Genomic DNA, 26,939 nt, shown 5'->3' on the forward strand with positions numbered 1-26,939 from the left:
TGGAAAGCTTTCTTTTGGCAAAAGCTGACTTTAAGGTAAACCATTCTCAATCTGGCAGTGATTAAGACAGCTGTGTTCTTGAGGTGCTCAAAAGCTGTAGCTCTTTTTGTTCTGTGGGCTGAAATGATGAAGTTTTAAGATAAAATACCTTTAAAATCATTGATGGAAAATTAAAAATGAATCTGCAATGCTTCTCAGAAACCACCTGAAGGCTTCAGCTTTGCTCTCAAGTTTCTTAAGGAGTTTTGATAGACTTTCCAACTGGCAGTAAAATAGCAATCATCTATTCCATGTGAAGAGCTTCTCACTATTCTGTGCTGCTGTTACTGCAGTTAAGGTTTAAAGAGCGTGGTAATTGGAAGTTGGATAAATTGAGATTGGTAAAACTTGTACCTGATAAACACCTGGATTGTTTTGAGCCCTTGTGTACTCAGAATTAACTTCTTAAACCTATTCTGCTGCCAGGATATTTTGTGCCAAATAATCTTCATGGCAGAGGCAACATGGTCATGTGAAGAAGAGTCACTAAGCCAACATTCTCTGTAAAGTCAGGTGATGAGCAAACAACATTTAATGCAGTGGTAAACCTTGACATTTAACATGAATGCAACCCAGAGTTTACCTCCTGCTCTCTGGTGCTTTGTGGCTTTATTTAGGCTTTCCCCCTTTGTAAGGAAATAAATACATCTTGTACATCCCTTTTCTTGTGTTCTTATGTAGATCTCCTTTCTTTGTGACTTCATCTATTGGATGGGATGAAATATACCTCCCTAAAGTGCAGTTTCAGCAGCTAAAATTAGCCTTGCAGGACCACAGTCCATAGATATATTTGGATAACTAACAGTGTGGATCACCCTTTGGAATTTGCAAGCTGCAAGTGGCTGTTTCATATGGGGGATTTTCATCCAGCAGACAAGGCTGTGTATTGGTTTATTTCATTGCCTGTTTCATATATGGGATTTTCATCCAGCAGGCAAGGCTCTATCTTGGTTTATTTGATCCCCAGTAACATAAGGCAGGGTCTTGGAGAGCAGGGACTGACCAAACTGAAGGTTGCTCTGCATGTGAGTCCTTAGGAATGATACCAACACCATAGCCCATGGAAGAGCTGACCACTCCCTCAGCAACTTTGTGGAGGATTTTTTTTCTGTGCTTTGTGTTTCCCCTTTCTCTCCATGAGGCTCTAGATGCTTTCTGCCCTTTTTTTTGGCTTCCTACTCCCATGCAGGTGGTACTGACCACAAATCCTGGCAGCCACACTGGAGCTGGGAAGGCTGCTAACATTGCAGCACCATCCCTGCCCAACACGGAGGGCTTTCAGGTTCTGTGGTGCCTCTCCAAGCCAGCAATGCTCCTGTGGTTCCTTCCCTGTGTGCAGCTTTTATTTTGAAAGTGCTTCCTGACACTGTAGCTTCGTCTCCTGCCAGTCTGGGGATACCACTTGGATTTACTCTCATTTTCAGGGACTGCTCTGTCTCCACTTCTGCCATTAGTGTCAGTGCAGTGGTAAAATGCTGTTCCTCCAAGTTGTCTCCATTTTCCTGTAAGGGCAGTTCATGCATCATTTGCTATAAAGGTTCTGATAGCTCAGCAAATGTTCGAAGACAAATTGATGCTCTTTTGTGGCAAAAGGCCCAGTGCATAATTTTACATTTACTTGGGATAATGTGGCCTTGGATAACCGAGTCCCAGATTTACTGGTGCTGGATAGAGTGTCTAAGGGTTTATCCAGCCTCAACCCCCCTTTTTTAAATACTGTCATTTAATCCTGACAAGCAGGCAGAGGAATATCTTTGGTTGTGACCAGGCTTTCACTGCCTGCCAGTTCCTGGGTCCTAAACTGACTCATCAGTCAGAAAGATTAATAACTGCTCTGCTGGATGATTTCACTTGTCATGGCACATATCCATTAATGGAAAACAAATATTCTCTGGAAAATTGAATGCAGATTGTGGTATAGTGGCCAGCCAAGTCCTTTTGGCCAGATGCAAATTTAAAGCATGTATTAAGTGTCCCTTCAAAGCAAGGACTTCAGGTTGCTTGCTGGTTGGCAGTCTAATATCCATTTTTTGTTTTTTAAGATTTTTTTTTAAGTATTTCCTTTTATTTCCTTTCAATGGGGGCGGTTCCCCTACATCTGGAGCTGCAGTGTGGATTTTTTGCTGATAGAAGGGTTGCTGGGAGGATGTTTTCAGCTGAGTTTGTCTTCCCAGCACTAATGCCTTTTAGCATGTGCAGGAGGGTTGAGGGTGTGAAGAAAGAAATGCAGGCGAGTGGGGCAGGAAAGCTTTGCCTTACAGCAGCCTGACATGTTTAAAAAATAAAGAATACCCCTGAGGAGCTTTGGTATGCCAAGTGTGTTAGTTAAATGAGCATGGAGTGCTCGTTTGTGGCAAGGCTTCAGAAGTGGGGGAACGCAGGGCTCGGAGTGCAGCTCCCCTCTCAGAGGCCCCTTTCTGCTCAGCAGCTCCAGCAGAGCTCCCACCATCTGGAGAAAGCATGGGAAAGGGGGATTGGGCTTGTTCCCTTCCTCCCACCCCCACTCCTGGCTGGGAGAGGTCCCAGAGCTCACTTTGCACAGCGGGGCTGAGTTCCTGCTCCTGGGTTTGGGAAGGCAGCACCTGGGAGCTCCCCCAGCCCAGGGAGCTTGGGGGGCTTGGGGAGGGTTTGGAAGGATGGGTTTGTAAAGGATGGGGAAGCCAAGAGGGTTTGTAAAGGATGGGAAAGGGTTTGTAAAGGATGGGAAAGGGTTTGTAATGGATGGGAAAGGGTTTGTAAAGCTGGGAAAGCCAAGAGCAAGGGGCTCTGTGGGGTATCTGTGGTGCAGCACTTGGGTTTAGCTGGTGTGCACCTCGTTATGTGTGCCTGATGTTTTGTGGCTGGGAAGGACCTTGTGGGGCTTGTTTGCCAGGATAATCACCCAGCAGGGAGTGCCTGTGGAGCAGAGCAGGGGAAAAAAGGGGAAAGAAAAGCCTACAAAGAGCAAGTTCCTACCAGACCCCGTTAAAACAGTCACACCAGTTGTGAAAGTTCTTTACTTTAATCTCAGCATTCCTTGTTGTATTCCTTTTGATCAGAAGGAAGTTATTGTTTCAATCAGGAGGAAGCAAATAAATGTTCTTTAAGGAATTTCTGCATGGGGAGGAAAAGAGATACTGGTTTGAAAACTCAAGCCTTTGTTCTAGGTTAGCTGATACAGATCTATGTCTGAATTCCCAATACTGGGGCAGCAATAAGTGACCTGGACTCCTTCCAGATACTTAAATAATTTCTAATAAGTTGGCATTTGTCACCAGTAACAAGGATTTATCAAAGAAACCTTATGGATAAAATTGCATCCTTTTGCTTGATTCATGCAGGTGGGAAAATGTGGCTAGATATGGTGTTGGAATGGATTTGTTTTTTAAAATTTTATTTTATTTAACAGAATTGGTTTGTATTTTTGGATTTTAGGCAGGATCTTTCAAATAAAAATAAATTGGAGGGGAGTTAAACACTTACAACTTCCCTTTCCTCCCAGGAACATGACTAGAAATAGGTATAATTTCCACTAACTTGTGACTGCTTCAAGTGTGTCTGTAGCATCCAAGTTTGTTGTACTTATATATGTGGATGGTAGATGGTGGGGTTTAGTATTTATTCTAGGTCTACCTTTAACAGAAGCATTGCATGGAGATTGATTTTTAAAAAAAATTAATCTCATGCATGTATAATAAATTCCACCCCCTTTCAAACCCACTCATGCACTTGGATTTCTAATGAATAAGCCTGCATATTTATTCATGAAGATTAAAAAACTGTACAGATAGAGGCAGCTGGTTGCACTTTTTTTTTTTTTTTTTATTATTTTTGTTCTCTAAATCTGCTGACCTGTGATCAGTAGTAAAGAGGAAACCCTCTGATTAACTTAGGCTGTTTGCAGACTGGGACAGACAAAATGGCTCAGCTATTTACTGCTGAGGTACAGAACATGGTTTCATTGAGTGGGATGGACAGAGGGAAGCAAATGAGACAAAAAAATCACCTCTTTATATTTTAACAATGTGCCAAGCACACAAAATGACTTGTTGGCAAGGTATGCCTTGGTAGGTATGTGTCACCACATTTCTCCTCACAATGTCACATGGAATAATACAGTATAATAAAGTAATTAATTAACCCTCTAATAAGATGGAGTCCCCCTCACCATTTCTCCCTGCCACGGGGATCCCTACAATCTTCAGGAATGTCCTGGCTGGCCTGCCCTGGGTGTGACCCCATGTCTGTCCCCACAGGCCCTGCTGCTGTTGGGTGGCATTGCTCTGTCCTGCCTGGCTCTGGACCTGCTCTTCCTCCTGTTCTACTCCTTCTGGCTGTGCTGCCGCCACCGCAAGAGCGAGGAGCACCTCAATGCTGACTGCTGCTGCACGGCCTGGTGCGTCATCATCGCCACCCTCGTCTGCAGGTACGGCCATCCCCATCCTCTGTGTCCTGAACCACGGCCCCACTCTTCCAATAATGCCTCAGGGTTTAGCTTTTATGTTTTTCTGTGCTGCTTTAGTGTGTGGGTCTGGGGTTTGTATTAAGGGATGGTGAGCTCTGTGCACAGAGCAGGGAGACAAAACAATTCCTTCTCCAGCTGGGGACCAAGGACAAATGATCCAAATCTCAGGCCCAAGAGCACAAACAATGTGGACTGAAGAGAGAAAAACAAGAAGGATGGGACTTCATAACCTAAAGCTATAATTGGACAATTAATTCCAATATGCAAATGGAGTAGAGCTTATAAAAGTGAGAGACCCTGTGAGCAGTTTTGGAGGGGCTTGACAGCTGGCCTGCAAGCAAAGTTGAGTTAATAGAAGAAATAACAGTTCATGATTTTCGAGTGTATCCATAGCAAGGAAGAAGACAAGGCCATCAGCATGGAAACAGATTAGAAAAGATAGCTTTGCACCAATGAATATAAGAATTGTAATGTAGTAATGACTTAAGATCACGCTTTGTTAAGAGTATATAAGCTGGAGAACATGCAGAATAAAAAATTTTTTCTTCTTGGACCCTAATCACGTATGTATATGTCACATCTTACCTAACAATGACAACCTGTCATTGATTTTGTGACCATTTTGGTTCATCTTGGGTATAGCCCTGGCTGGGCTCTTATACTGCCCAAGGTGGATCCATTGAGGATATCCTTTTAATAACTCCCTACTTTATTCTTTAACTCCATCTAGCGTGTGTTCTATTGTCATTGTGTCAAAAGGTTGTTAACCCACCTCTGTGTTCTAATCATATATAGCCAGAAATTTGAGGCTTGCCTGGGAAAACATCACAAAACTGATTACTTTCTTAGTTCTTTTTCTAGTAAATTGCTCAAGCAGGACTTTTTAGCTTCTATCTAATTGGCTATCCTTAAGTTTGAGGTAAAATCCCCTAGGTCATATGAAATGTCTTTTTGCCTAATGAAAAAGGAAACTTCTGGGCTTCTTTTCCTTTTTGAGGAGACAAAGGATAGTTTTGTCACTCCATCAACAAGGAGCACATTCCTACATTCTAGGTCAGCCTTCACAAGGCATCAAAATGCTCTGCCTCTACTTGGTAAATATTGGCAATAATCCCTCTTTCTTTCATTTGATGTATGTATGTTTTTAAATGTCTGTAATATATTTCCTTCCTTTCTACTGCTTGCAGAGCTGCCTGGTGGTTTGAGCAATGTGAAAAGGAATAGTTAATGTCCTGCTCTTTGATACTTTTCAAGTGATAAATCAAGGACCCTCTGTCCTTGGGAGCTTATCACTTAAACAGGATGGATACAGCTGAAATATTTATCAGGTCTAAATGTAGATTTTCTCAGAACCTGGTGTCCAGAAAGAATCACTATATGTGGGAGAGTAGATTAGGAAGAAAGAGTCACAGCTGATTCTTTTGGGTTTGGAGGGATTGGTGTTTGTCTGGAGGGAATGTTCAGATTTTGTAGCCTGTGTAAGACACTGCTGCATTTTGTTATCTGCACTTATGTTCCATCTCCAGGGGCTGCTGGTAATGGTGCCAGGGTCAGCAGTGTTTGGTGTTATGACTGAGCAATAGGAGCTTTTGGAGGTGAGGTGAAAAGAAGGATTGCTGAAAACCAAGGAAAAAATCAGTATTTAGTGGAGAATGGGTGCAGGAGAATTTAAAAGGAAATGATTTTCTAGAAAGTGGATGATGGGACATCTGAAAGCAGGGATGTGTTTGCAGATAGGGAAGGAAGGAGCCTCTGATCTTGTTTTGGCTTGGGCAGAATGAGTCTTCTGGATGTGTGCCCTGTATCAAACACTTTCCAATTTGCTTTTCTTTCCAATTCCAAGCATCATCAACTCTTGCCCAAGGCTCCAGGTGGTCTCAGCTGCCCCTCTGTGGGCCAGGCAGGTCTGGGAGCAGCCCCCTATTCAGCGAGGAGGGAGCAGTGAGATGGTTGTACTTGGCAGTGCCTTGTGGCTCTGTTTTGGCACTGGCCTGCTGGTAGGTGCTGGGTGTGCTGGTGACCCCTGTGCAGGTGAGGGGCTCCCTGGAGGCCAGGCTCAGCTGCTCAGGAGCCAGACTGGATTTGTGTGTTTGCTCTCTCGAGGCACTCGCTGCAGAGAACAGCAAAGCCTTGCAGTGTTGGAGCAGACAGAGCAGAGCAGACATTCTGTGGTGAGTTTAGCAGCTGGGGGTGGATTTGCCTGCAGAAGCAGGGGCTGAGGGCTGAGGAGGAGACCTTGTGTACCAGCCAGGATTGCTGCAAGGAGCTCTTCCATGCTTTGCTGCTTGCCAGGAGGTGCCTGGGGTGGAAAGGCAAACCACAGAATAACTTGTAAAGAAGAAATCTCAGCCTTATTCACCTTTATTTTTGTGATCTTAAGAGCTTCAGCTGCATCCATTCCAATTCACTGAGAGAGCTGTGGTCCTAACCCTTTCTTACAGAAGCTCTGCTGATGCTATTTATAGTTGTGCTGCTGCTACAGGCCCTTGTTAGCCATTGTTATGCAGCAAATGTGACCCAGGCAGCTGCTGCCCTGTGGTAGTTGTGTTTGTTTTTGGTTGTGGAAAGGGTGAGAAGGAGGTATTCTGCACTTCTCCAGAGCATGTGTGAGATAATTTAACATTGGAAGGGCAGCATATAAATTCTGGTAAACTTGATGTGACTCTGTCAAATCCACAAGCTGGAAAGCTGCTTAGGCTTCCTCAAAATCTGAGCCACTTGTTCTCATCCTTGGTGTACAATTTGCTTCTGCAAGTAGGAAATGCAGAACCATAAAACTAAGGGTCATAACATAAGGTTCTATCTGAACATCCAGTGATATTGGATGATCATTTTTCCTGACTTTTTAAATTACTTGCTTAATTTCCTCTCTGAAATCAGCATGCCTGAGCAAGAGCAGGTTGGTACCAGCATGGTGAGGAAGGTGCTGCTGCTCTCCTGCAGGGCTGAGGTTGGTTTTCTGCCTCTCTGCAGCAGCTGGATGCCACAGTGCCCCCAAAGCTGTGTGTGTTGATGCTCTGAGCTCAGTCTGTGCTGGGAATGCAGACACAGCTCCCAACAATCCCACTCCAGCTGTTGGAATCCACCTGGGACTTCCTGCTAGCACTGATTAAAGATTAGCCCTCTGCATAGATCCTGTGCTCTCCCAGCTGTGTGTCACACACTCCAGAAGAGCCAGAGCAGCTGTCCTGATGGGGTGTGAGGCTGTTCTGACCCTCTGAGGCTGTTCTGAAGCTCTGCCTGCCCTGGGAGGCACTTCTGTGCCTCTGGTTGGGTGCTGAGGCAGCGAGAGGTTCCAGCCAGCAGCAGGTTTGCTCTGTCTGAGCACTTGGAAGGGGACTCTTGTCCTCCTAGCTGAGAGCTGTTAACTCTGGTGAAGTCCAGCTGTGCCTAGAACATGGTTCCCTGGGTTCCCTCAGTGCCAGGGGGCTGTTTGAGCTGTGAGTGCTGCTCTGTGCTTGGCTGCTTCCTAATCACTCACAGCAGGGAGAATGCTGAGCCAGCATTCTGAGGCAGAACTGGTGAACAGGAGCTTCCAACAAAATGTCTCTATTGAGTCTTCCCAGTTGCTCTAGCCACAAAAGCTACAGGAATGCTTAGCCTGGATTTTTCCATTAATGCTTCAGTGCTAGCCCTCACCAATTTTGATTGGATTCTGTGTATGGGGAGTTGTCCTATAAAGCATCTCACCCACTGCTTAGGTGACCCTAATTCTCCCAGAAGGGACCTCAGCTCCAAAGGTGGGGAGAAAGTTTTGTGGAGAGGGCATCAGGAAGAAATGGGTGCAAATAAATGGTAAAAACCTGTTTTATCAAGTGCCAGTAATAGCACTTTCCCCTGGTGTGAAAGTGCAAGGTGGTAATTAGGCAGACAAATTAACATTCCTCCTGAGAACCTGAAGTCTAAAAAGGGCTCTTCTTATGAAGTTCCTGTAATTAAAGATGACTTGGTGTAGTTAGATTATTCATTTCTAAGGATGTGATGTGAATGGCTAGTGCTCATCTTTGCAGACTGCTGTCTGGGTACCCAAGGGTCACAGTCTTTGTGTGGGGGATGTCATCACCAGAAAGCACAGAGAACCTCTCTGTGTCAGATCAATGCTCTGATGTTCATCATATGTAAATGCAGAAAACATTTTTTTGTTTGTTTTTTGTAGGTCGCATTGCAAGAAAATTCAGAATTACACTTCCTTTATTTTTTTCTGGTTCTTCACCTAGGTGTCCAAAGTGCAGGTGGTTCTTGCACACAAACAATGGGAAAGCTGCTCTCCAGACTTGAATTTCTGGAGTCTTGCTGAAAAGTGACACTGAGGTGTGTGTACAGCCTGCAGGAGTTTAGATCCCACTGTTGTATCTGTAGGAAAAGACAGAAATCCTGGTGTGCACCTCTTCCATCTCACTTGTACCACTCTTTGAAGAGCTTGTGGAGCTCTGTGTCCCCAGTGGGTGTCTGTGAGTGTGATATCACTGGTGGTGAGAGCTTTAAGCTCAAAGTGCAATTTTCTTGACTTAAATAAGTGGGTTTCTTGAAACTTACCAAAACTATTGAGTAGCCAAGTGGCTTTTTAAGTGCAGTGTTGAATAGCAGGAGCAACTTTCTAAATGGCCTGTAAGACTGTGATATATTGATTTTTAAAGAATTTATTAAAAAATATGAGTGAGAGGGAAAGCAGAGGAGAGGTGGTGGTAGTGAAAGTGACAGGAGACTGGCCAAGGTAGGTTTGGGAGGAGGAATTGAGGATGGGACAGTTTGGATTTGGGAGGAGGAATTGAGGATGGGACAGTTTGGATTTGGGAGGAGAGAGGGGTGTGAGCACTCAAGGGGAAGTGGAACAGAAGCAAGACTGGCAGAAATAGCCATGACTTTCCTATGGAAGCACTGAAAATGTGTTGGAGTATCTTCCAGAGGGTGCCAGGGTAGAGAAGAGCTGTGTCATTCAGGAAGGCTGTCCTTGCATCCAGGCTGTGTGACAGAAATGCCCCCACTGGGTGATGATTTTGTCATCCTGTGCTGGGAGATGGATCTGCTGGATCTTAGGCCACTGTGCCTTCCAGGGTTCGTGCAAGAAGCCTTGTGATTTTTCATGACCTCAAGGACTTATGCTGCTGGGTTAAGAGGAGTTGATCTATTTTTATTTTAAAAGAATGCTCTTAAATAGAAGGAGCCCCTCTGTTTCCCTTTAATCATATAAAAGGTAGTTAAAAACTAGTGTAAATCCTTAAATCTGCTTTAAACAATAGCAACTCATATCAGTGTGTGTGGGCAGGGATTTGAAACAACTATTGGATTTAGATGAAGCCAAATGCAAACAAAGCTCAGCAGCAGCAGTTCCCCCCTGGCTGCCCTTCAGTTCTGCCCCTCCTCAGGCACAGCTGCCCCCAGCCCAGATTTGTGGGATGGGTTCCTTCCCTCTCTACCCTGATAGGAAGAGGAAAAGCCACCAAACTGCTCCTGGGGGAAGGACTGGCTGTGTAAGTGGTCCTTGCCAGCTCGGGGTGGGAATGCAGAGCTGGCTTTTGCAGGGCAGGAATGGAATAATTAACACTTCATGTGTAATTTGCAGTGAATGTGTGAGTCTCATGTCTACAGGAGTTTATTATTGGATTGAATGGCTTTTATCCCAATTGTTCTGCTGCGGGGTTTGCTTTCAGGAGCAGTGGCTGTGCCTGGAGGGGCAGGGCAGTGGGAGCTGTGGTTTTTACTGGGCAGGATGGGAAACCTATGGAAAACTGCCAGCCTAGATCTGCCTCCAACAGGGCAACGAGTTTAAAGTCACTTGTTTGTATTGCCAGCACTTCATCCTGGTACCTGTGAGTAAACTGGCTGCTCTGTGCAGCATCCCCAAGGATCCTGCTGCTATTCCAGAGTGCTGTTTCTGAGTCTTTCCCACCAAAACTGTGCTACTGTGCTGGGAATACTGAGAGCCAAGCAGCAGATTTTGGGCACTTACCAAGTCTTTGCTGAAAGAATAGGCTTCTAGTAGCTGTAAACAGACTGAATAGAAATTGCTCGCTAATTAAAGGGGTCAGATCTGCCTATTCAATGTCCAGAATGTTCTGGAATTTATTTGGTGCCTGTGGTAGGAACAACTGTTAAGTTTTTCTGCAGCTCAGGAGGCTGAAAGGGTCTGTGTGAATTTCTTTGCTCTGATAAGACAAGGAGAAATCCAAGCCACGGTTTTGTAATTTCTGTGATGGGGTGCTGAGTTGCCTTATCCTGGGCATAGCTGTGCATCTGTAATCTCTGTGCTTCAGGGGGAGGGGGGAGTGTGTCTTTTTTATCCCTTCCACCCCCGTGCACCCCAGGCATGTGTTATCAAGCTCTGATAATAGCTGCAACCAGAGGAATGCAGAGGGCTTTTCTCTCTTGAGTTATCAGCATAATTTGCATTAGGAAAATGTTTGAGGAGTGGTGTTCCTGAAGAAAGAGGCACATTCCTTTTATTAATGCTAAATATTTAGTCACAGAGTTACACAGAAGGAGTCTTGTTGCCTCTCTTTCTGTTTATGAAGGCTGCCTCTTGTCCCTAGAAGACTCCTTGGTTTTTATGGGCCAAGCTCTCTATAATTTATGGAGATTCAATTGCTGGAAAAAGCATGAGGCTGACACAGATTTTCCTGGTGGATCTGCTTCCAGATTATGATCTTTGCTTCTATTTCTTGTCACATACGAGGAGAAATGTGACCAGGTCAACTGCACTGTTCTGCTCACTCTTTTGAAGCAGAACCCAGGCAAGGAGGAATGGATGTGTCTTCCTGCAGGAGAGGAGCAAGAGCAGGAACAGTGCACAAAGGTGTTGGGAAGGAACTAAATGTTTCATCCAGAATAAGTTTAGATTTACAACAGGATCATCACCACCTCCTTCCTCTGCACTGCCACAAACACAACCTTGGTGTCATGAGAACCTTCCTAGAAAAGGTCCTGGGTGCTCTCAAGCTAAATATAACATGGGAACAGAAAAACTGTGTCTTGGTAAGGTTTGGTTGGCCTGAGTTTAGTTGTGTCATCCCTTCACAAGTTCTTTCCTCCTCTATTATTAGGAAATATGGGCTTGGGCAGAGGAACTGTGAGTTCCTGCAGTGATCTCTTCATAGAAGAGGTATTGCTGACTTGCATGAGATAATCCTCTGGTTGCAACTCATTTACAGGATCTTCCTCCTTTAAGTGAGGCTTAAGCTAATATGGTTTGCTTCATAATTGGGGCAGACTGATATGTGTGGACAATTATAGAAAATCAGCTGATAGGTGGTAATTTGCTAAGCAGCTAGAGTTGAATTGTGTCTGCAAGCTTGAAATTTGCTTGCTTTAAAAATAAATAAGCCTTTTGTCCCAGTAAGTTATTATGCCTCCCTTCCCAGTACTCTAAATCAGTGTGACACAAATGTTTCTAATGGGAAGATAAATCAAGATAATGTTCATAGATATTTCACAGGGTAGGGAAGAGGGCATGGAAAATGTATCTGGAGGAATCACCACCATGGGCAAGCAGTCAAAGCAAGCTCTTTGTGTCCTGCTTTAAAAAAATGTAACAAAATTTCATGTAGAGAGGGCATCTTGCACAGCAATGGCAGCTCTCACAGGAGCCACAGGCTGGATTTCTGGTTCTGAGCTCCCAAACAGTAATCTAACAGATTTTCATTATTTTACCATAAATGAAATATGTGTTCTGCTTGTGTTTGCTGTGTTCTGCTCTTGGCCCTGTGGGTGCTGCATGGAGAGCTGCTGGCTGTGAATATTCACAGGTGCAAACTGAGCAGCAGCACGACCCCAGCTCCCTGCGGGAGCGAGCGCCTTCCCTTTGGTGGGAAATGACTGCAGCCATCAGCCCTGTGCTACCCACTTGCCTTTCAGCTTTACCTCTGCCTTTTGGTGCTTTTCTTCCTCTGCAGTGCTGGAATTGCTGTGGGATTCTACGGGAATGGGGAGACCAGCGACGGCATCCACCGGCTGACGTACTCGCTGCGCCACGCCAACCGCACCGTGGCCGGCGTGCAGGACAGGGTGAGCACCCCAAAAACGGCCTTGGGGCCAGCAGCAGCCTCACTCAGCACCTCTCCTCCTGAATCTGCCTGTGCCTGAGTCTCTTCCTGTTTTCTCTCAGTATCCGGGCTCGGAGATGGTGCTAAAATTTCCATTAGTGGCGGGGTGATTTCTTCCGCTCCTCTAAAAATAACAAAGCGAATGCGCCTTGTGGAGTGAAGTCTTCTCTTTGCTAGGCTTGAAAACAGCTTGTGATCAGCTCTCTCCTCCACACCCAGGAGAGGAGGCAGGCCAAAGCAGACAAATCTTAGTAAAATGTAGCATTTGGGTACCATTGGTTGTTCTTGTGCTGTCTCTAATTTCATGGTATCATACTGCAACCCTGATGTAAAATGTGTGCGTGTGTTAAGGCTCAGCTGAGGTGCCATCACTGCAAACAATCTCCCTTACAGATGCTTTTAAGTTGCTTTTGAGGGGTAAGCAGCCTGAGCCTCTTAAGACAGAGGGCTGGTAATCTGGAAGCTGTCCATAACTTGCTAGGAAGAATGAATTCCCTTTTACTTCCTTGGCTTCCTGTACTTTAATTTTTTTTTTGTTTTAAATTTGTTTATCCCCCATTTTCTTTCCCACACTGTAGGTACTGGACACTGCAGTGGCCCTGAACCAAACAGTGGAACCCAACTTGCTCGTCCTGGAGGAGATGTTCAAGAAGCAGACAGACTACCTGCAAATTGTCCAGAAACTGCAAAGTCTCTTGGATAATCTGGTCAGGCAAACGACTGAGATCCCCTTCTGGAAGAATGACGAGCTGTCTCTGGAGGAGCTGGCAATTCAGATTGACCTCTATGACTGGTACAGGTGTGTAGCATGCTGTACTGTAGTGGTTGTAACATCTGCTTTGGCCTGTTTTGCAAAAATTATGTGCATGTTCTGGGTGGCTGAGCCAAAGGCTCTGTTTATTGCTGCAGGTGCTCTTGGCCCACAGAGCTGGTTTGTTTCTTACAGCAGGACTGCATTCAGTTTAAATCAAAATGCACAGCTTTTTTTTCTTAAGTATCTTTATTACCAAGTGATGAGAAATTTATTCTCAACATACAAAATCTGTAGTTTGTGTTCTAGCACTGGGGAAAAAAAACAGCCCCAGGTATAGCTTCTTCTCTGTCCTAATAAGTGCATAAGGAATACATTAAATGGAGTAGAAAATGGCACTAGTTCTGTAAGTTAATTCCACAGCCTAACATTCCTTTTTATTAAACATATTCAGTAAGATATTGCATCAGTTGTATTCCACAAAAGAAAGTCTCTATCCAAACATGTGGAATAAATAACTGAAGCATTTCCTGACAAATATCTAGGAAGTTCAAGAAGCTGCAATGCCTTTTCTTCCCCTGATGACCAGTGACTATGACAACACACTAGAAAGCACTAGCAGTGACATTTCTCAACAACTGTTTGTGCTGAGCATGTTGTGTAAATTCTTTTACCTGCCTCAACTTCCAATCCCACAAACACCCAGAGCTCTCTGGAGATTAATCTTTGGAGGTAGTTTTGGGGAAGAGAAGGACTCTGTTTTCCCCAGAAGTCACAACTGCTTCTTGATCTGTGCTTTCTACACACCAGTTTTCCTTTGCAGACTGTGTTTTTGTTTGCTGCAGGTGGCTGGGATACCTGGGCCTGCTCCTGTTCAATGTCCTGATATGTTTGCTGGTGCTCTTTGGGCTCATTAGAAACTCCAGGGCCATTCTTATGGGGTAAGTCTTGATCTGGGGACAGTGCATAAGGAAAGTCAGCTGAAAGCAAGTGCCTGCTAGTGGGAACCTCTCCCTATCAGTTGTCAACTGATATCAAGGACATCTGAAACTGAACATCTCACAGTTCCTCTGAGTAGAGAGACATTGTAGAGTGTAGCTGTGTGGAGATAGAGTTTCACACAAGAGATGTTCACAGGAAGGTTCTTGAGCTATAAAATCAAAGGTGAGGAGCTCATCCAGGCTGTCTGCTCTCCACTGGGTGGCCTTGGAAGCCTCCATTTGCTGGGAGATAATAATGTGAACATCCTTCCTTAAAATGACAGGCTTTAAAAATCTCCCCTTAGTTCTCTGCAGTTGGGAAGCATTTGTTAATTGATGATAAGCATTGCAGGTGCCTACACAACCTGCAGCATTGCCTTCTGTGTCTCTATCTGCTCTTGTTACCTGGGGCTGTCACACCTGAGGAAACATTAAACTGAGAACAAGCCATGGTTTGCACAGTGATGAGAAGGAGTCTTGTTGCCATGGCACTGCAATGTTAATGCATGTCTGTTTCTCAAAAGCACTGAAAATGCCCCATTACAGGAAAAAACTCTTCCTCTCCTTATCTTGTAGCTTGGCATATTTGGCAAAGAGCCTGGTATCATAAACACAGTGACAGTTTGATTACTGACATGGCCAAGGGTTTCTCCTGGTTCGTGGTGGTGCCATTAATAATTGGAATGTGTATCCGGATTTATTATTTACCAGATGATTTCATACCTGGCAGGTTATACAGACAAAAGTCCAAGTGGATGCACAGATGGCAGACCTGGGGCTTAAATTAGAATCTCATTCCCCGTTAGCCAGAAGTTCATATTAAGGCATTCCCTAAAGGGAGCACATGGCATAAAGAAACAAGTGTATCACAGCCAGGCAAGATGGTGAAATGCCAGTTTTAGATCTTTTAGCCAAGCAATCAGTTACTGACCCAGTCATCTTCATTTAAAGTAAAACAACAAATGTGTCTTATTGATTAACATGCTCAGCTGGAGGCACCAAGCTGTGGTGTCCTTATGTCATAAACCCACAGAACCTTGCTGATACATGGCTGATAATTTTTGCATCCATTTGGAAAAGGCATAGCAAAGTCTTTAGTGTCTCATTTCTGAGTGCAGCACAGATGTCAGTCTGGTGAAACTCCCTTACTTCTGCAAGATGAGGCATACATCCATTCACAGAATAGGGATTATTTGGAATTAAAATAAATTGGTAAACTGAGGGCTAGTTTGTTTATTTTTTTTAATGGAGACCCATAGGTTTACTTTTTTAAAGCTCTAGTATTCAGTGAGACAAATGTAGCAGAAAAAAGATATCCCTTCCTCACAGAGATGGTTGTACTAGGTTTGAATAAAGAATGTCTTGGTTATGAACAGGTTTTTGTATTGTTCAGGGTGTGGGTGGGAAGGGATCTACTTATGTTTCAAAGCTTGAGGGAAAAAGCATCCCAAAGAGAGCAAGCCAGTGTCTCTTTACTTTGAAGATAGAAACAGATAAAATGAAACTGCTTATTAGTCTGCAGCCCTTTACCTGAGGGAGCTGAGGAGCATTATAGCCTAAATATCTCTACCACTCATACTGACAGCAAGGGTGAAGAGCTAATGTGCTGGTTGGGAAGTGCAAAAGCCTTTTCCATGAGTGTGTGCTCCTGAATGTCACTGAGAGCACTGCTCTGCCATCCCTCTGCCTTGTGGCTGCTTGGCAGCAGACACATCTCAGGATTTCTGTCAGTAATGAGGTCCAGCTGTCAGAACAGAGCTTCAGATCTGCAGAGATGGACTCACATGGCAGTGGGGGGCACCTGAACTGCAGCTCCAAGCTGTTTGCCTGCAGGTGACTTTCTCTCCTGGAGCTGTGTGGGATGCTTGGTGCTCTTCAGGTGCACCAGCTTGGAGCCAAGGTCTCCTAACAGGGGCTGTGTTCCCTCCCACCATCTGTAGCCATGTGGTGCTTACACCCAACAACTTCATTTATTGCAGGCACAGGAGAGATTTCTCCAGTTTTGCATCAGTATGGTTTTGTGGGGTTTTCTTTATTTAGCATATTTTTCTTTGGGTATTTGGACCTGGAAAATGAAGTCTAGAATGGGAAGAGTGAAAGTGATGGGACTGTAGTGAACCTCCTGCCAATCTGCCTCCCCTACAGCCACCTCTGAGCCTTTGTGCCTTTGGTTTCCCTGCTAGAAGCAGGACCAAACTTTGCTTCCCTACTTCTCCCTTCCCCTGCAGCTCTAGGGCAGGTGATGCAGTAACCAACAGCTGGATATGAACTGCTCTGGGTGCTGCTGTCCATGACATCCAAAATTGGATTGTTTAGCTGAACATACAGTCAGTGGCTGATAATTTCTTGGGTTTGGTAATTGCTTTGGACTCCAAATAATACATCTTGTGAAAGGAACTGCTTGAAATCAGAGCTGCTACATCTGCCATCTGTCTGTCTCCCACAGGGTGTGCTTGCTTGGGGTGTTTGCCCTGATTGTCAGCTGGGGATCCCTGGGCCTGGAGCTGGCTGTTGCTGTGGTGAGTGGCTGACATCCAAATCCTATCACCCTTTGCTGCAGGTTTAGCAGACACCAGATTAATGTTGTGCTGTTTTACAGCACCTCCTGATCTAAGTAAGTGTCCTAGCAATTTCCATCTGGGAGAGGTGCAGAGCTGCTCCTTCTCCATGGTGTGAGAGTCCAGCCCTGCTGTGCTGTGTAAAGCAGTGCTGCTGGGGATGGGGATGAGAGACCTCAGCATCTGAAACACCCCTAGAATAGAAGGTTCCCTGATGTTAACCTGGCCCAACTGCTCTTTCATGCTGATGTGTTTGATATTCTTTTTGTCTTCCATCTGTCCAGGGCTCCAGTGACTTCTGTATCAACCCTGATGCTTATGTCTCCAAAGTGGTTGAAGAGAATGCAGTGCTCAGTACTGGTGAGTGCTGGGATGGCTCTGGCACGGGGCTCTGCAGCTCCAGCTGTCACACAGGAGCATGGCAGTGACTGAGAATTTTAGGCTGTGTTTGAAACAGAGCAGCTGGCATACAGTGGGAAACTAAATTTGTGGAGCTCATTTGTGGAAAAACAGCATTCTGGTCAGAGGTGTTCATGTATGCATGAGAACCACCTTCAGAACCTTTCTCCTGCCTTCACCTTCAGGTGGAAATAACTGATAAGATGGAATAACAGAAGCCCCCAGATTAGTGGATTATTTTCCTTTAAATATAGCACTCTTGAGGGTTATTCTCCTCTCCAAGTGACAGAACTGTGGCAGTAGCAGTGTGCGACTTGAGTTATCATTTTTAAAACTTGCTCTCAGGTCTGTATTCCTGAATCTAGCCTACCTATTTTTATATCTGTTATCAACAGTTGATATATAACTTTTTTCTCTTAATGGTGGCTGTAAATAGTATCCTCTTTGCAGGGCAAGTGGATGGAAACAGCCACAAAGAAGTTTGAATTTCCCTTTCCATTATAAATGCAGCATTTTGACTTCTTTGTGTATTCTGTTCCACTTAAAGCATGTGCCTGCACCTCAGTGGCTTCCAGCTGAAGCACTGATGTATTTGGGGCTTGTTGCTCCTAATTTAGACTGAAGTGGTTGCTGAGGTGAGAGGTGCCTCCCATTTGAACCTCAGTGGGGCAAAGATGGCATTCAGATCCATGGCTTAACAAAAAGGTTATTGGGTGCCTGCCAGCAGAGATACAATAAGGGCTGAAAAGAAAAAGTATTTTTAGGACTGAGTTGGCTGCTTAATTTACAAAGTTGACTTTTTTTTCCCTGCCTTCTCTCCTCCAATAGTTCCTTTATGTAGTTCTGTGTGTGGTAAAACACAAATAGGCAAAGACACTGATTTGTAAAAGGAGTGACTTGTGTTTTTTCTGGTCCTTATTTGGTGTAACCAGAGAACTTCTGCTGTGTGTGCAGAAGGTCTGTGCTTAGCCAAATGCTGTCTCTCAATGTGCAACTGGTAGGAAATTAGGTAGGTAGCTATGGCTGAGGATGAAGGGATTGGGAACAGTAAAAAACATAAATGTCTGGAGGCAGAATGTAGTATAAAAGAGTGTGTACAGGTTGATCTTACAACCCTACATCTTATTTTTGGAGTGCCTTATTTATTGATTTTGTGGGAAGGATAGAGCCAGGCAACTCTCTTGGCAACAAAGAAATGTAGTGAGGGAAGAGAATGAGTGTTTAGCATAAAATGAAAATCCTCTTTGGCTGTGAAGGTGACAAAGATGTGGCTTCAGGTGCCAGGCTGCTTTCCTGGCTCTTCAAGAGGCAAGTGGGTCAGTGAGGCCAAGGGGAAATATGTGATGCTGCTGCCAGCTGTGTGCTGTGATAATTTGGTAACCCAGATTAGCTCTGGAATGTGTTTGGTAACAATCAGATTGACCCTGGGGAACCAAAGAAAGGCCCCTTTGTGCTGCTTCTCCATTTCAGCTGTGCTTGTGTGCTGGGCTCCTGTGGATTTCCATTGATCGGGATCAATGCTCATTGGGAGGCTGGCATTCCATCCCTGCTCCTGCATTCCCCAGCAGGGACAGTTGGCTCCCCCAGGGAATACAGGCCCTGCTCCTGCAGCACCACCATGGAGCAGTTGTTAAAGCCCCTTAAATAACAGTGAATGGCTCTGAGGGAAATGGGGAGCAGCAGGAAGAGCAGGTGCTGCCACAGGCCTGGGTTGGAAGGGCAGCCCCTCCGTGGGGCTGAGTGTGTCTGTGATGCTCAGGGTTTAGCTTTTATTCTTTGCAGGTTCTGGGCTGCTGTAGTGTGTGGGTCTGAGCTTCATATCAGGGGATGGTGAGCTCTGTGCACAGAGCAGGGAGACAAAACAATTCCTGCTCCAGCTGGGGACCAAGGACAAATGATCCAAAATTCAGGCCCAAGAGCACAAACAATGTGAACCAAAGAGAGAAAAACAAGAAAGATGGGACTTCATAACCTAAAGCTATTGGACAATTGGACAGTTGGACAATTGACTCCAAGATGCAAATGGAGCAGAACTGATCCCAGTGACAGACCCCGTGCCTGGTCGTGCATTTTGTGACCATTTTGGCTCATCTTGGGTGTAGCCCTGGCTGGGCTCTTGTGCTGCCCAAGGTGCATCCATTGAGAAAATCCTTTTAATAAATCCCTACTTTATTCTTTAACTCTGTCTAGTCTCTGTTCTAGGTCAGCCTTCACAAAGCATCATCAGCTCCTGCTGCCAGTCACCCTTTTCCTTTCTCCAGAAGGAAATCAGTCCAACTTCTGAGCTTGCCATTGCACCAGGCAGCTGATTGGGAGATGATTGAGTCTTCTGTCTTCCCATGGGGGTTTTCACTGCTGTGTCATAGTTATGGAAATAGCCCTTGGTCCCCAATGTTGAGATCTTCCCCTGCAGCTCAGCAGGAAGGAAAATGATGACGTGAGAACTGCAGTGTGGCAATTACACTTTAATCCCAATAAAACCTCTTTAAAAGTCTGGGATAAGTGTTAGTATCCCTTGGCTGCAAATTGTAGCAGCTGATTTGTGATCAGCTGAGCCTGATGTAGGAGAGTGAGGAGCTCCAGGAGACAGGGACAGGCAGCTGGACATCCATGCTGTCCTCTCAGAGGAGGAGGCCCTGTTTGAAAGCCCCTGGTTCTGGTGCTTTGGGCTCTCTGGGTTGGTATCTCTGCATTTTGGATGGTCTTCTCCAGCTTTAACAGCAGTATAGGTACACTAAAAGAGGTATGGACCCACTAAAAAAGGTATAGACACACTAAAAGGGAGTCTGGGTGGCTGGAGGGGCTCAGGTAGAGCATGGAGGGAGAATCCATGGGGAGTTATCACAGGTGTAAGAATCACAATTTGCTGTGAGAATCACTTCAGCTGAAGCTGGCCTGAGAGCCTTGCTGAGGTATCTGCTTCTGGCCAGGGCTGGGTGCTGCTAATTTTAATTTTAATCTAATTTTAATTTTAATCTAATTTTAATCTAATTTTAAGGATATAAGAACCAACCAGTAATCCTAAGAAGTTTGGTAGTGCTGGGTCAATTTTTCTCTTCAATCACTACTTTTAGTTGCTGTTGTTACATAGAATGTATTCTAAGGTTCTCCATGCTCTGACATTCAGGCTGGGACTGAGTCATCAATATTTGCAATGTGGTTTTGCTGCTAGTGGTTGTAGTTTTCACAGAGAAATAACTCAGTTGAATACTGGGCAACTAGTATGTTAATATTCTTGTTTATGAATTAATTGCTGTTTTCAAATCTAAGTGAAATTAATGGAGCTGAGAATAATCTGATTAAGTGCATTATTACTGTCATGTTTTTAACTGGAGAAGAGATGTTCTTGTTTTGCAGATAAAATGCACTGCATTAAAAAAATGATGGGGGGAGGAAAGGGAGGCAAAGAACTTTAATGCAGGATTTTGGGAGAAGCAAATACTTAAATAATTTTGCAGAAGAGGCTGATGTATGTGCCTAACTCACCCTGTATTCATTAACTGAGATAAAGCCAATGGAATTGAACAGTGCCTGTATAATCAACTCCTGCTGCTAGTAAAAAGACTTGGTGCAGCCAAGATGTTCATTTTCATAGCAGGAGGCCATCTTCTATTCCCATTCTTTTTCACTGATATTATGTTATTATCAGATGACTTGTTGCATAAAATTAAATAAAAAGGCCCAATCTGTCTAAACAACAGGAAGAGCTTTCTCCAGATTCTCTTCCCAGAAATCTGCTTGGTGAACAGGCACTCCCTTCATCTGAGGGAGCTGTGAACCTCAGGGGACGAATGATGGAGCCTTTTAGCTGTGCTCCAGGCTGGGTGCTGAGGCTGAGCTGCTCAGATGAGAGCAGGAGGGGTCCTTGCTGTGCCCACCCTCCCAGCTGGCCTCCCCTGCTGCAATCTCACAAGTCCAGGGCTGAATCAAAGGCCTGACACCATCAGCACCTCTGCCTCCTCTCCAGGGGTGAGATCAGGACAAGGCCTCAGCTGGGGCAGTGGGCTCTGCACAGACTTTACCTGAGCCCAGAGTGCACTGCAGGACAGAGTTTGCCCAAAGAAGGGCTCTGAGTGGAGGGCAAATGGGAGAGTTGCAAGCTCTTTGCTTTTACCACTATGAGAATAGGATGTCTCAGAGAAATTCAGTATTATGCAGACACCTCCCTTTGCTGTCAGACTGGTGCCTTGGGGAAACAAAACTCCTGGTGGAGAACCTTACCTGGGCAAGGAGCTCCAGCCAAAAGAGCTCCTTTGACACCACAGGTGCTCTCTCTGGTGATTGAACCCTCAGAGACAGCCTCATCTGGGTGTCTGGCTAAAATGAGCCCTGCTAGGAGAATGTTCAATTAGAGATGAAGAAGAGCTGGGAAATGCTGGTCTAGGTGTGAGGATTTTTTTTTTTTTTGGAGCTAGGATCTTTTTTTCTCGTTGCTCTCTCCAGACCTCACTGCCTTTTGGCAGGTGCATAATACCATTTTTGCATTTTGGCTGGGCTTTGAAGTGAGTAGTAGGTCTCCATGGTTGCAGAAGCAGTAAGTTCTTCTAGCAGCTGAAGCTGTCTTTAGTAGGAAGCTCTTCTTTCCTTTCTAGGAAAAACAGATTTTGCAAAAATAAAGCATTTTAGGTAGTTCCCTCCCTTGCCTTCTGCTCCCACAATGCCTGTGCACCAGGAGTGAGTCAGGAGGATTGCTGCTAGCTACAGCAGGCATGGGCAGCTGCAGATGTGACCCTGCCTAACCCTTCTGCTATGAACTAGATTGCCTAAAGGCCAGCTTCAAAACTCACATCAACCTTTAGGAATTTTTCTTGAGAGGAAAATGCACCAGAAAGATAATTATAGAAAGCAATTGCCTGGAGCTGTTAGCAAAGTGCAAAGGATGGATTAATGTAGCTGCTTTCTGGTCAGAAATATGAGATTTGGTGATGTACAGGATAGCCTCCACCGGGTTTAAAACAGGTGAAGGTGCCTCCTGCTCCTTCCTCTTTTTCTGGTGGCATGGAGGGCACCAGAAAAAGAGGAAGGAGCAGGAGGCACCTTAATTTCCAGGCTTTGCAGTACAGGATCTCCTGAAGGCAGCTTCCCTGCCTGTTGTAGCCATGGATCTAAAGCAGCACAGCCTGGGTTCAGTGCAGGGCAAAGCTGCTCCTGCTGGCTGAGCCATTTTGGGAAGCACGTTTTATGTGGAGTGTCACACTTGTCAGCAGCAAAGCCAGTGCTACCACAGTGAATCCTTGCTGATCCTGCCTTCCAGGGTGAAGCAAGGCAAGCATTTATTTCACTGTACTGCTTTTTGCTTCACTTGTAACCAGCAATCTTTATCCTGAGCTTACAAGCTGCAAACTATGATATCAGGAGCTCTCATCTCTAATCTGCCCACCAGGGACAATCCAGAAGGCCCTCAAGAAACATTTCTAGAGCTCTGCATTAGCAGTATGTCATGCAACTTATTGCACTTAAAAAGGCAATGTAAACTTGATACCACTGTGGGAGCTTAGGAGAAACTTTTTAGTGGTTTGTTGGTTTAAAATAAAGAGGTGACAAGATCACAGCTCCTCTGGGTCACCATGTGTGATGCTGTGGGTTGCTGTTGCTGTTCTCTCAGTGCAGGTGTGTTTTAATCCATTTTCACACAGCCATTGTGTGTGATTTATGAGCCAGGCAGGAGCAGCCCTTTCCTTGGCTCAGTGCTTGTGGACAGTCACTTCTGTGGTCTGCCCAAAGCGAGGCACAAAGCAGCTCTTGCTGCCCTCCTGTCTGCCCACAATTTGCTAATTGCTGTTTAGAGGCTTGGCTGGGGAGGTGTGAGCTGTCCCAGAGAAAGAGTCAGTGGGAGGGGGATGGAGCAGCTGGCAGGAGCTGCCCCAGAGCAGGCTGATGAATTATAAATAACAGCTGTCAGGTTGCATTGCCAGCACGCAGGGGCTGACAGGCTGTGCTGGAGCACTCCTCTCCAGCGGGCAGCCTTGCCCAAAGGTGCATGAAATATTGATGGCAAGCATGGCAGAGGCAGGATCTGCTTCCTTCACAGCTCTGCTTGCTTCTGGTTGTGCCTTTTACTGATTTCTGAGTTGGGACTCATCAGAATAGCTGTGCAGTCTGGAATATGCATTACTGAAAGGCACAGACAGGAGATTAAAAAGAACAGAGGAGAAGATGCTGGTGGAGGGGGGAATGCAGAGGGTTTGTGTGTTTTAGGGCTTTTGTAGTCTTTACCATGCCAACATCACCCTTGATTTTGCTGAGCTAGCATGCTCATATTCATCTGAAGAGGAACTGTAAATGTTTGAGGAATAATCTAAAGGCATTTGGATGATCAAGTCTTTCAGAGCTTTCTTCCTTGATAACATTATTGAGGATGGCAGGGGAAAGCCTGGTATTTGCAATTTGTGTGTGCTGGCAGGTGATGTAATGTTGTAGAGGGCTCATGAGGGCACCAGCCTGGTTTGAATGAAGAGGAACACAGCTGTGTCTTCAAGCCTGGAAACAAATGATGTTGTTAGCAGAGCACAGTAACAATCTTATCTGGAGTTTATGAGCATGTCTCAATGTACTGTAGTTGAACTTGCCCTAGACTGATGTCTTCAGTTTATGTGATGGATAGTGCCAACTTCTGAACAAACCTTTCTCTGTGTTCCATCTAACTTCAAGTGGAGCTGGGGTGATGTTTCTGGCCTGACTTTCTCCTCTCGTGTCTTCCAGAGACTCTCCGCTATTACATGACCTGTAGTGCTGGGTACCCCAACCCCTTCCAGCAGGTGAGTCCAGCTCCCCAGTCCCTCCAGCCCTGGCTCTCCTCACCCTGCAGGGTGCAGGTGAAGTGCTCTGGTGCAGCATGCAGCCAGTGACAGGGTGTTTGCTTTAGGGGCTGCTCTGGCTGCTGGTAAAGCTTTGGCAGCTGCTTCCCAGCTGTGCAGGAGGTGGCACTGGGATTTAGGGAGGAGTTTTTTCCAACTTCATCATCACCACCTGCACAGCTTCAGGTCCAGGACACCCCTTAGAAGGGCCTGTGTGTAATGTGGTGAGAGCCATGGCTTTGTTGGTGGTACCTCTGTTTACAAGGCACTTGTGTAAAGAGCAGCAATGTGGAGACACAGCACCACAATTAATGCCAGGGTGGGAAACTCTGTCATTCCTGCTTTGAATCCCTTCTTGAAGGTTCTTTTGGGTTAAACAGTGGCAACACTCCACTCCCAAAATGCAGTTGCTTCTGTGGGTGAAGGAGTGCTTTCCACAGATGCCTCTTACAAACCTTTGAACATCCAAGGGATTTATCCTAAAGTATAAATGTGAGTCATTATTCTTTTGTGTGGGGGCAGAAGAAGAGCACCTGGGCCCATTCCAAACTTTGCTGTGTGCATCAGAGGCCAGAACAGGCCCACACCACCCACCATTTGGCAGACACCAGCTGCTTCCCGTTTATATTTAGGATTTTTTAAAAATCTTGTCTTCCTCTGTTTTAAAGGGTGGGGTAAGAACACTTAGGGCTGTGGTTTGATGCACCTCTGCCATCTGTTGCATTTCTGGTTGCTCTGTGTACTCCCTGACATGCTATTGCATGTGAAATTCTCATGGTGCTTTAAAGGGATGTGAAGGCTGCACCCTAAAACAAACAACTTCCACTGTTAACATTCTTTTTCATCCATCTGATTTAGTAAAAAAATCCAGCTGTGTTCTGTGGTGAGAACTTGAGTGCTTTGTGTCTTTTTTTTCTCCTTCCCTTCTGTCCTAGAGCCAGCCCCAGCCGTGTGTACATTTTTTGTGTATGTATTTTCTTCTTTGTTTGTGGGTTTGTGTTTTTTGGATTTTTTTTTTCCTTCTGGTTCTCTTCCCTTCTCCTTTTCTCTCTGTCTGTACTTCTTCCAGTTTGCTAAAGGTCAACCTTAACCCTGTTGCAGCTGCACTCATGTCAGTTGGGGCATCTTTAACTAGTACCATTCATACAGATGCTGCTTCAGTATTTGGGAGATAGGATTTCAGTCTTTTCCCAGGAGATCTCTTGGTCCATGTGGCCTGAACTGCTGAAACGTTGCATGTTTTGTGTTGAGCAGAAGCTGTCAGGAAGTCACAAGGCTTTGGTGGAAATGCAGGACGATGTGTTGGAGCTGATGAGGTCAGCGAGCAAGGAGCACCCCACCTCCAAGGTAACTCTCCTCAAGTTTGCTCTCCCTGTCCTTTGGGGCTTCCCTCAGCTTTTTACAGAGCCCAGGATCAGCTCCTGCTAAGCATTCCCTTGCCCTAATCCCTGTTCTGTTGTTTGCAGGAGTACCTTACTCGGATCCAGGAGGTTTTGAACTCCACAGAGATCAACTTGCAGCAGCTGACAGCTTTGGTGGACTGTAGGAGTCTGCATTTGGTGAGTTTTGGTAACTGGGCTTGAGCTAAGGAAGAGCAAAGGGAGTGTAGAGCCTGTGTTAGTTTGGAGTTCCAAACCTCTGGTTCAAGTTTACAACTTTTACTTATTGATTATAGCAGAAAGGGGCATGAGAACTTGGATCAAGCTAGCTTTAAATTTCAGCATAGTAGGGTAGATAACATGCCTTCATACCTCTACAAGCTGCAGCCATAGAGGCCTTCAGGGTTTTGAGTATAACAAATAACTTGCTGCTTTGCCATGTGCAGTGCCTTAGAGCACTTAAAGCAGTGTAGCCTTGCTATTGTCCTCACTGCCCCTCTAAAGGCAGAGACACAGTCCCTGCTTCTGTTCCTGGGCATGAGACACTGTGAGGGAGTTGAAAGGCTTAATGAAAAATATTATATCTTCAGTTGGGTGGATAAATTTGCCTTGGCTGTTTATTTTTCCTCCTCTTAAAGTCTTACTGTGGGCGGTTGAAAATATTTCTGTGTCTAAATCCAAGCTAGTCTTTGTGAGAGGAAACAAGGGTTAGATCATTTATGAAAAACACTTGAGTCCCTGAAATTAAAATAGAAATATGCTCTAGAGAAGGGAGCGTGATGTCTCTAAGTTGTCTCAGAGAGTGCAGTCTGGAGAAGGATTTTTGAGTAAGAGCTCAATGGTAACTCTGCAGTGATCAGGAAACTCTGCTCCTTTCCCTCTGCAGGATTACATCCAGGCTCTGACAGGATTCTGCTATGATGGAGTGGAAGGCCTCATCTACCTGGTTCTCTTCTCCTTTGTCACAGCCCTCATGTTCAGCTCCATTGTCTGCAGCGTCCCACACACTTGGCAGCAGAAGAGGTACAGAGAGGGTTGAGATCCTGTAGCACTGTACAGCTCTTTCCCAGTGAAGCCTGGCTGCTGGATTTGGGCCCATGAGCATATGGAGCTCATTCCCACATGATCCCAGGGGTGTGAGGGATGAGGCTTTATAAGCACAGGTCTAACAGAAAAAAAAAGGTTGTGTTTTGCTCTGGCTGTGGTTGATACTAACATCTGAACCTTATTGCACTGCAATATTCTGTGTGCAGAGCATTCAGTACACTGCAGGACTGTAGTCAAGTCAGATGAATTATTATAGCTGTAACATAGAGGTAATGCTTGAACTATTGCTCTCTCTGTAAAATTCTTCCTCTCTTACATTGTCCTGAGGCATTTGTTCTACTGTGGGGAAGAGAATTGGAATAAGAAGCAGTTTACACTTGCCTTTGTAGCTTTGCTCACGCTGAGGTGACTGACTTGCATAGATAACAGAAAACAGGAACTGTCTTCTTGTCAATAACATGGGCAGGTGAGGCACTTGCAAACTGGAACTGGTATTAATGATGATA

The 26,939-nt window shown here is 45.2% G+C and overlaps 1 protein-coding gene across 3 annotated transcripts in view; it reads left to right on the forward strand.

The window, feature by feature from the left end:
- Nucleotides 1–26,939, forward strand: part of TTYH3 (tweety family member 3) — a 76,105-nt gene that overhangs the window by 33,522 nt on the left and 15,644 nt on the right. For all 3 annotated transcript variants that reach the window (XM_071443947.1, XM_071443945.1, XM_071443946.1), the window contains exons 2-11: nucleotides 4,275–4,444; nucleotides 12,373–12,484; nucleotides 13,101–13,321; nucleotides 14,119–14,214; nucleotides 16,700–16,772; nucleotides 17,096–17,171; nucleotides 23,913–23,968; nucleotides 25,262–25,354; nucleotides 25,474–25,566; nucleotides 26,273–26,409. In XM_071443947.1, coding sequence (XP_071300048.1) covers nucleotides 4,275–4,444; nucleotides 12,373–12,484; nucleotides 13,101–13,321; nucleotides 14,119–14,214; nucleotides 16,700–16,772; nucleotides 17,096–17,171; nucleotides 23,913–23,968; nucleotides 25,262–25,354; nucleotides 25,474–25,566; nucleotides 26,273–26,409 — 1,127 coding nt within the window. The remainder of the gene's footprint in view (nucleotides 1–4,274; nucleotides 4,445–12,372; nucleotides 12,485–13,100; nucleotides 13,322–14,118; nucleotides 14,215–16,699; nucleotides 16,773–17,095; nucleotides 17,172–23,912; nucleotides 23,969–25,261; nucleotides 25,355–25,473; nucleotides 25,567–26,272; nucleotides 26,410–26,939) is intronic.

Source organism: Agelaius tricolor, unplaced genomic scaffold, assembly GCF_023055355.1.
Source record: "Agelaius tricolor isolate 1412-34295 unplaced genomic scaffold, bAgeTri1.0.p SCAF_19, whole genome shotgun sequence".
NCBI lineage: Eukaryota > Metazoa > Chordata > Aves > Passeriformes > Icteridae > Agelaius > Agelaius tricolor.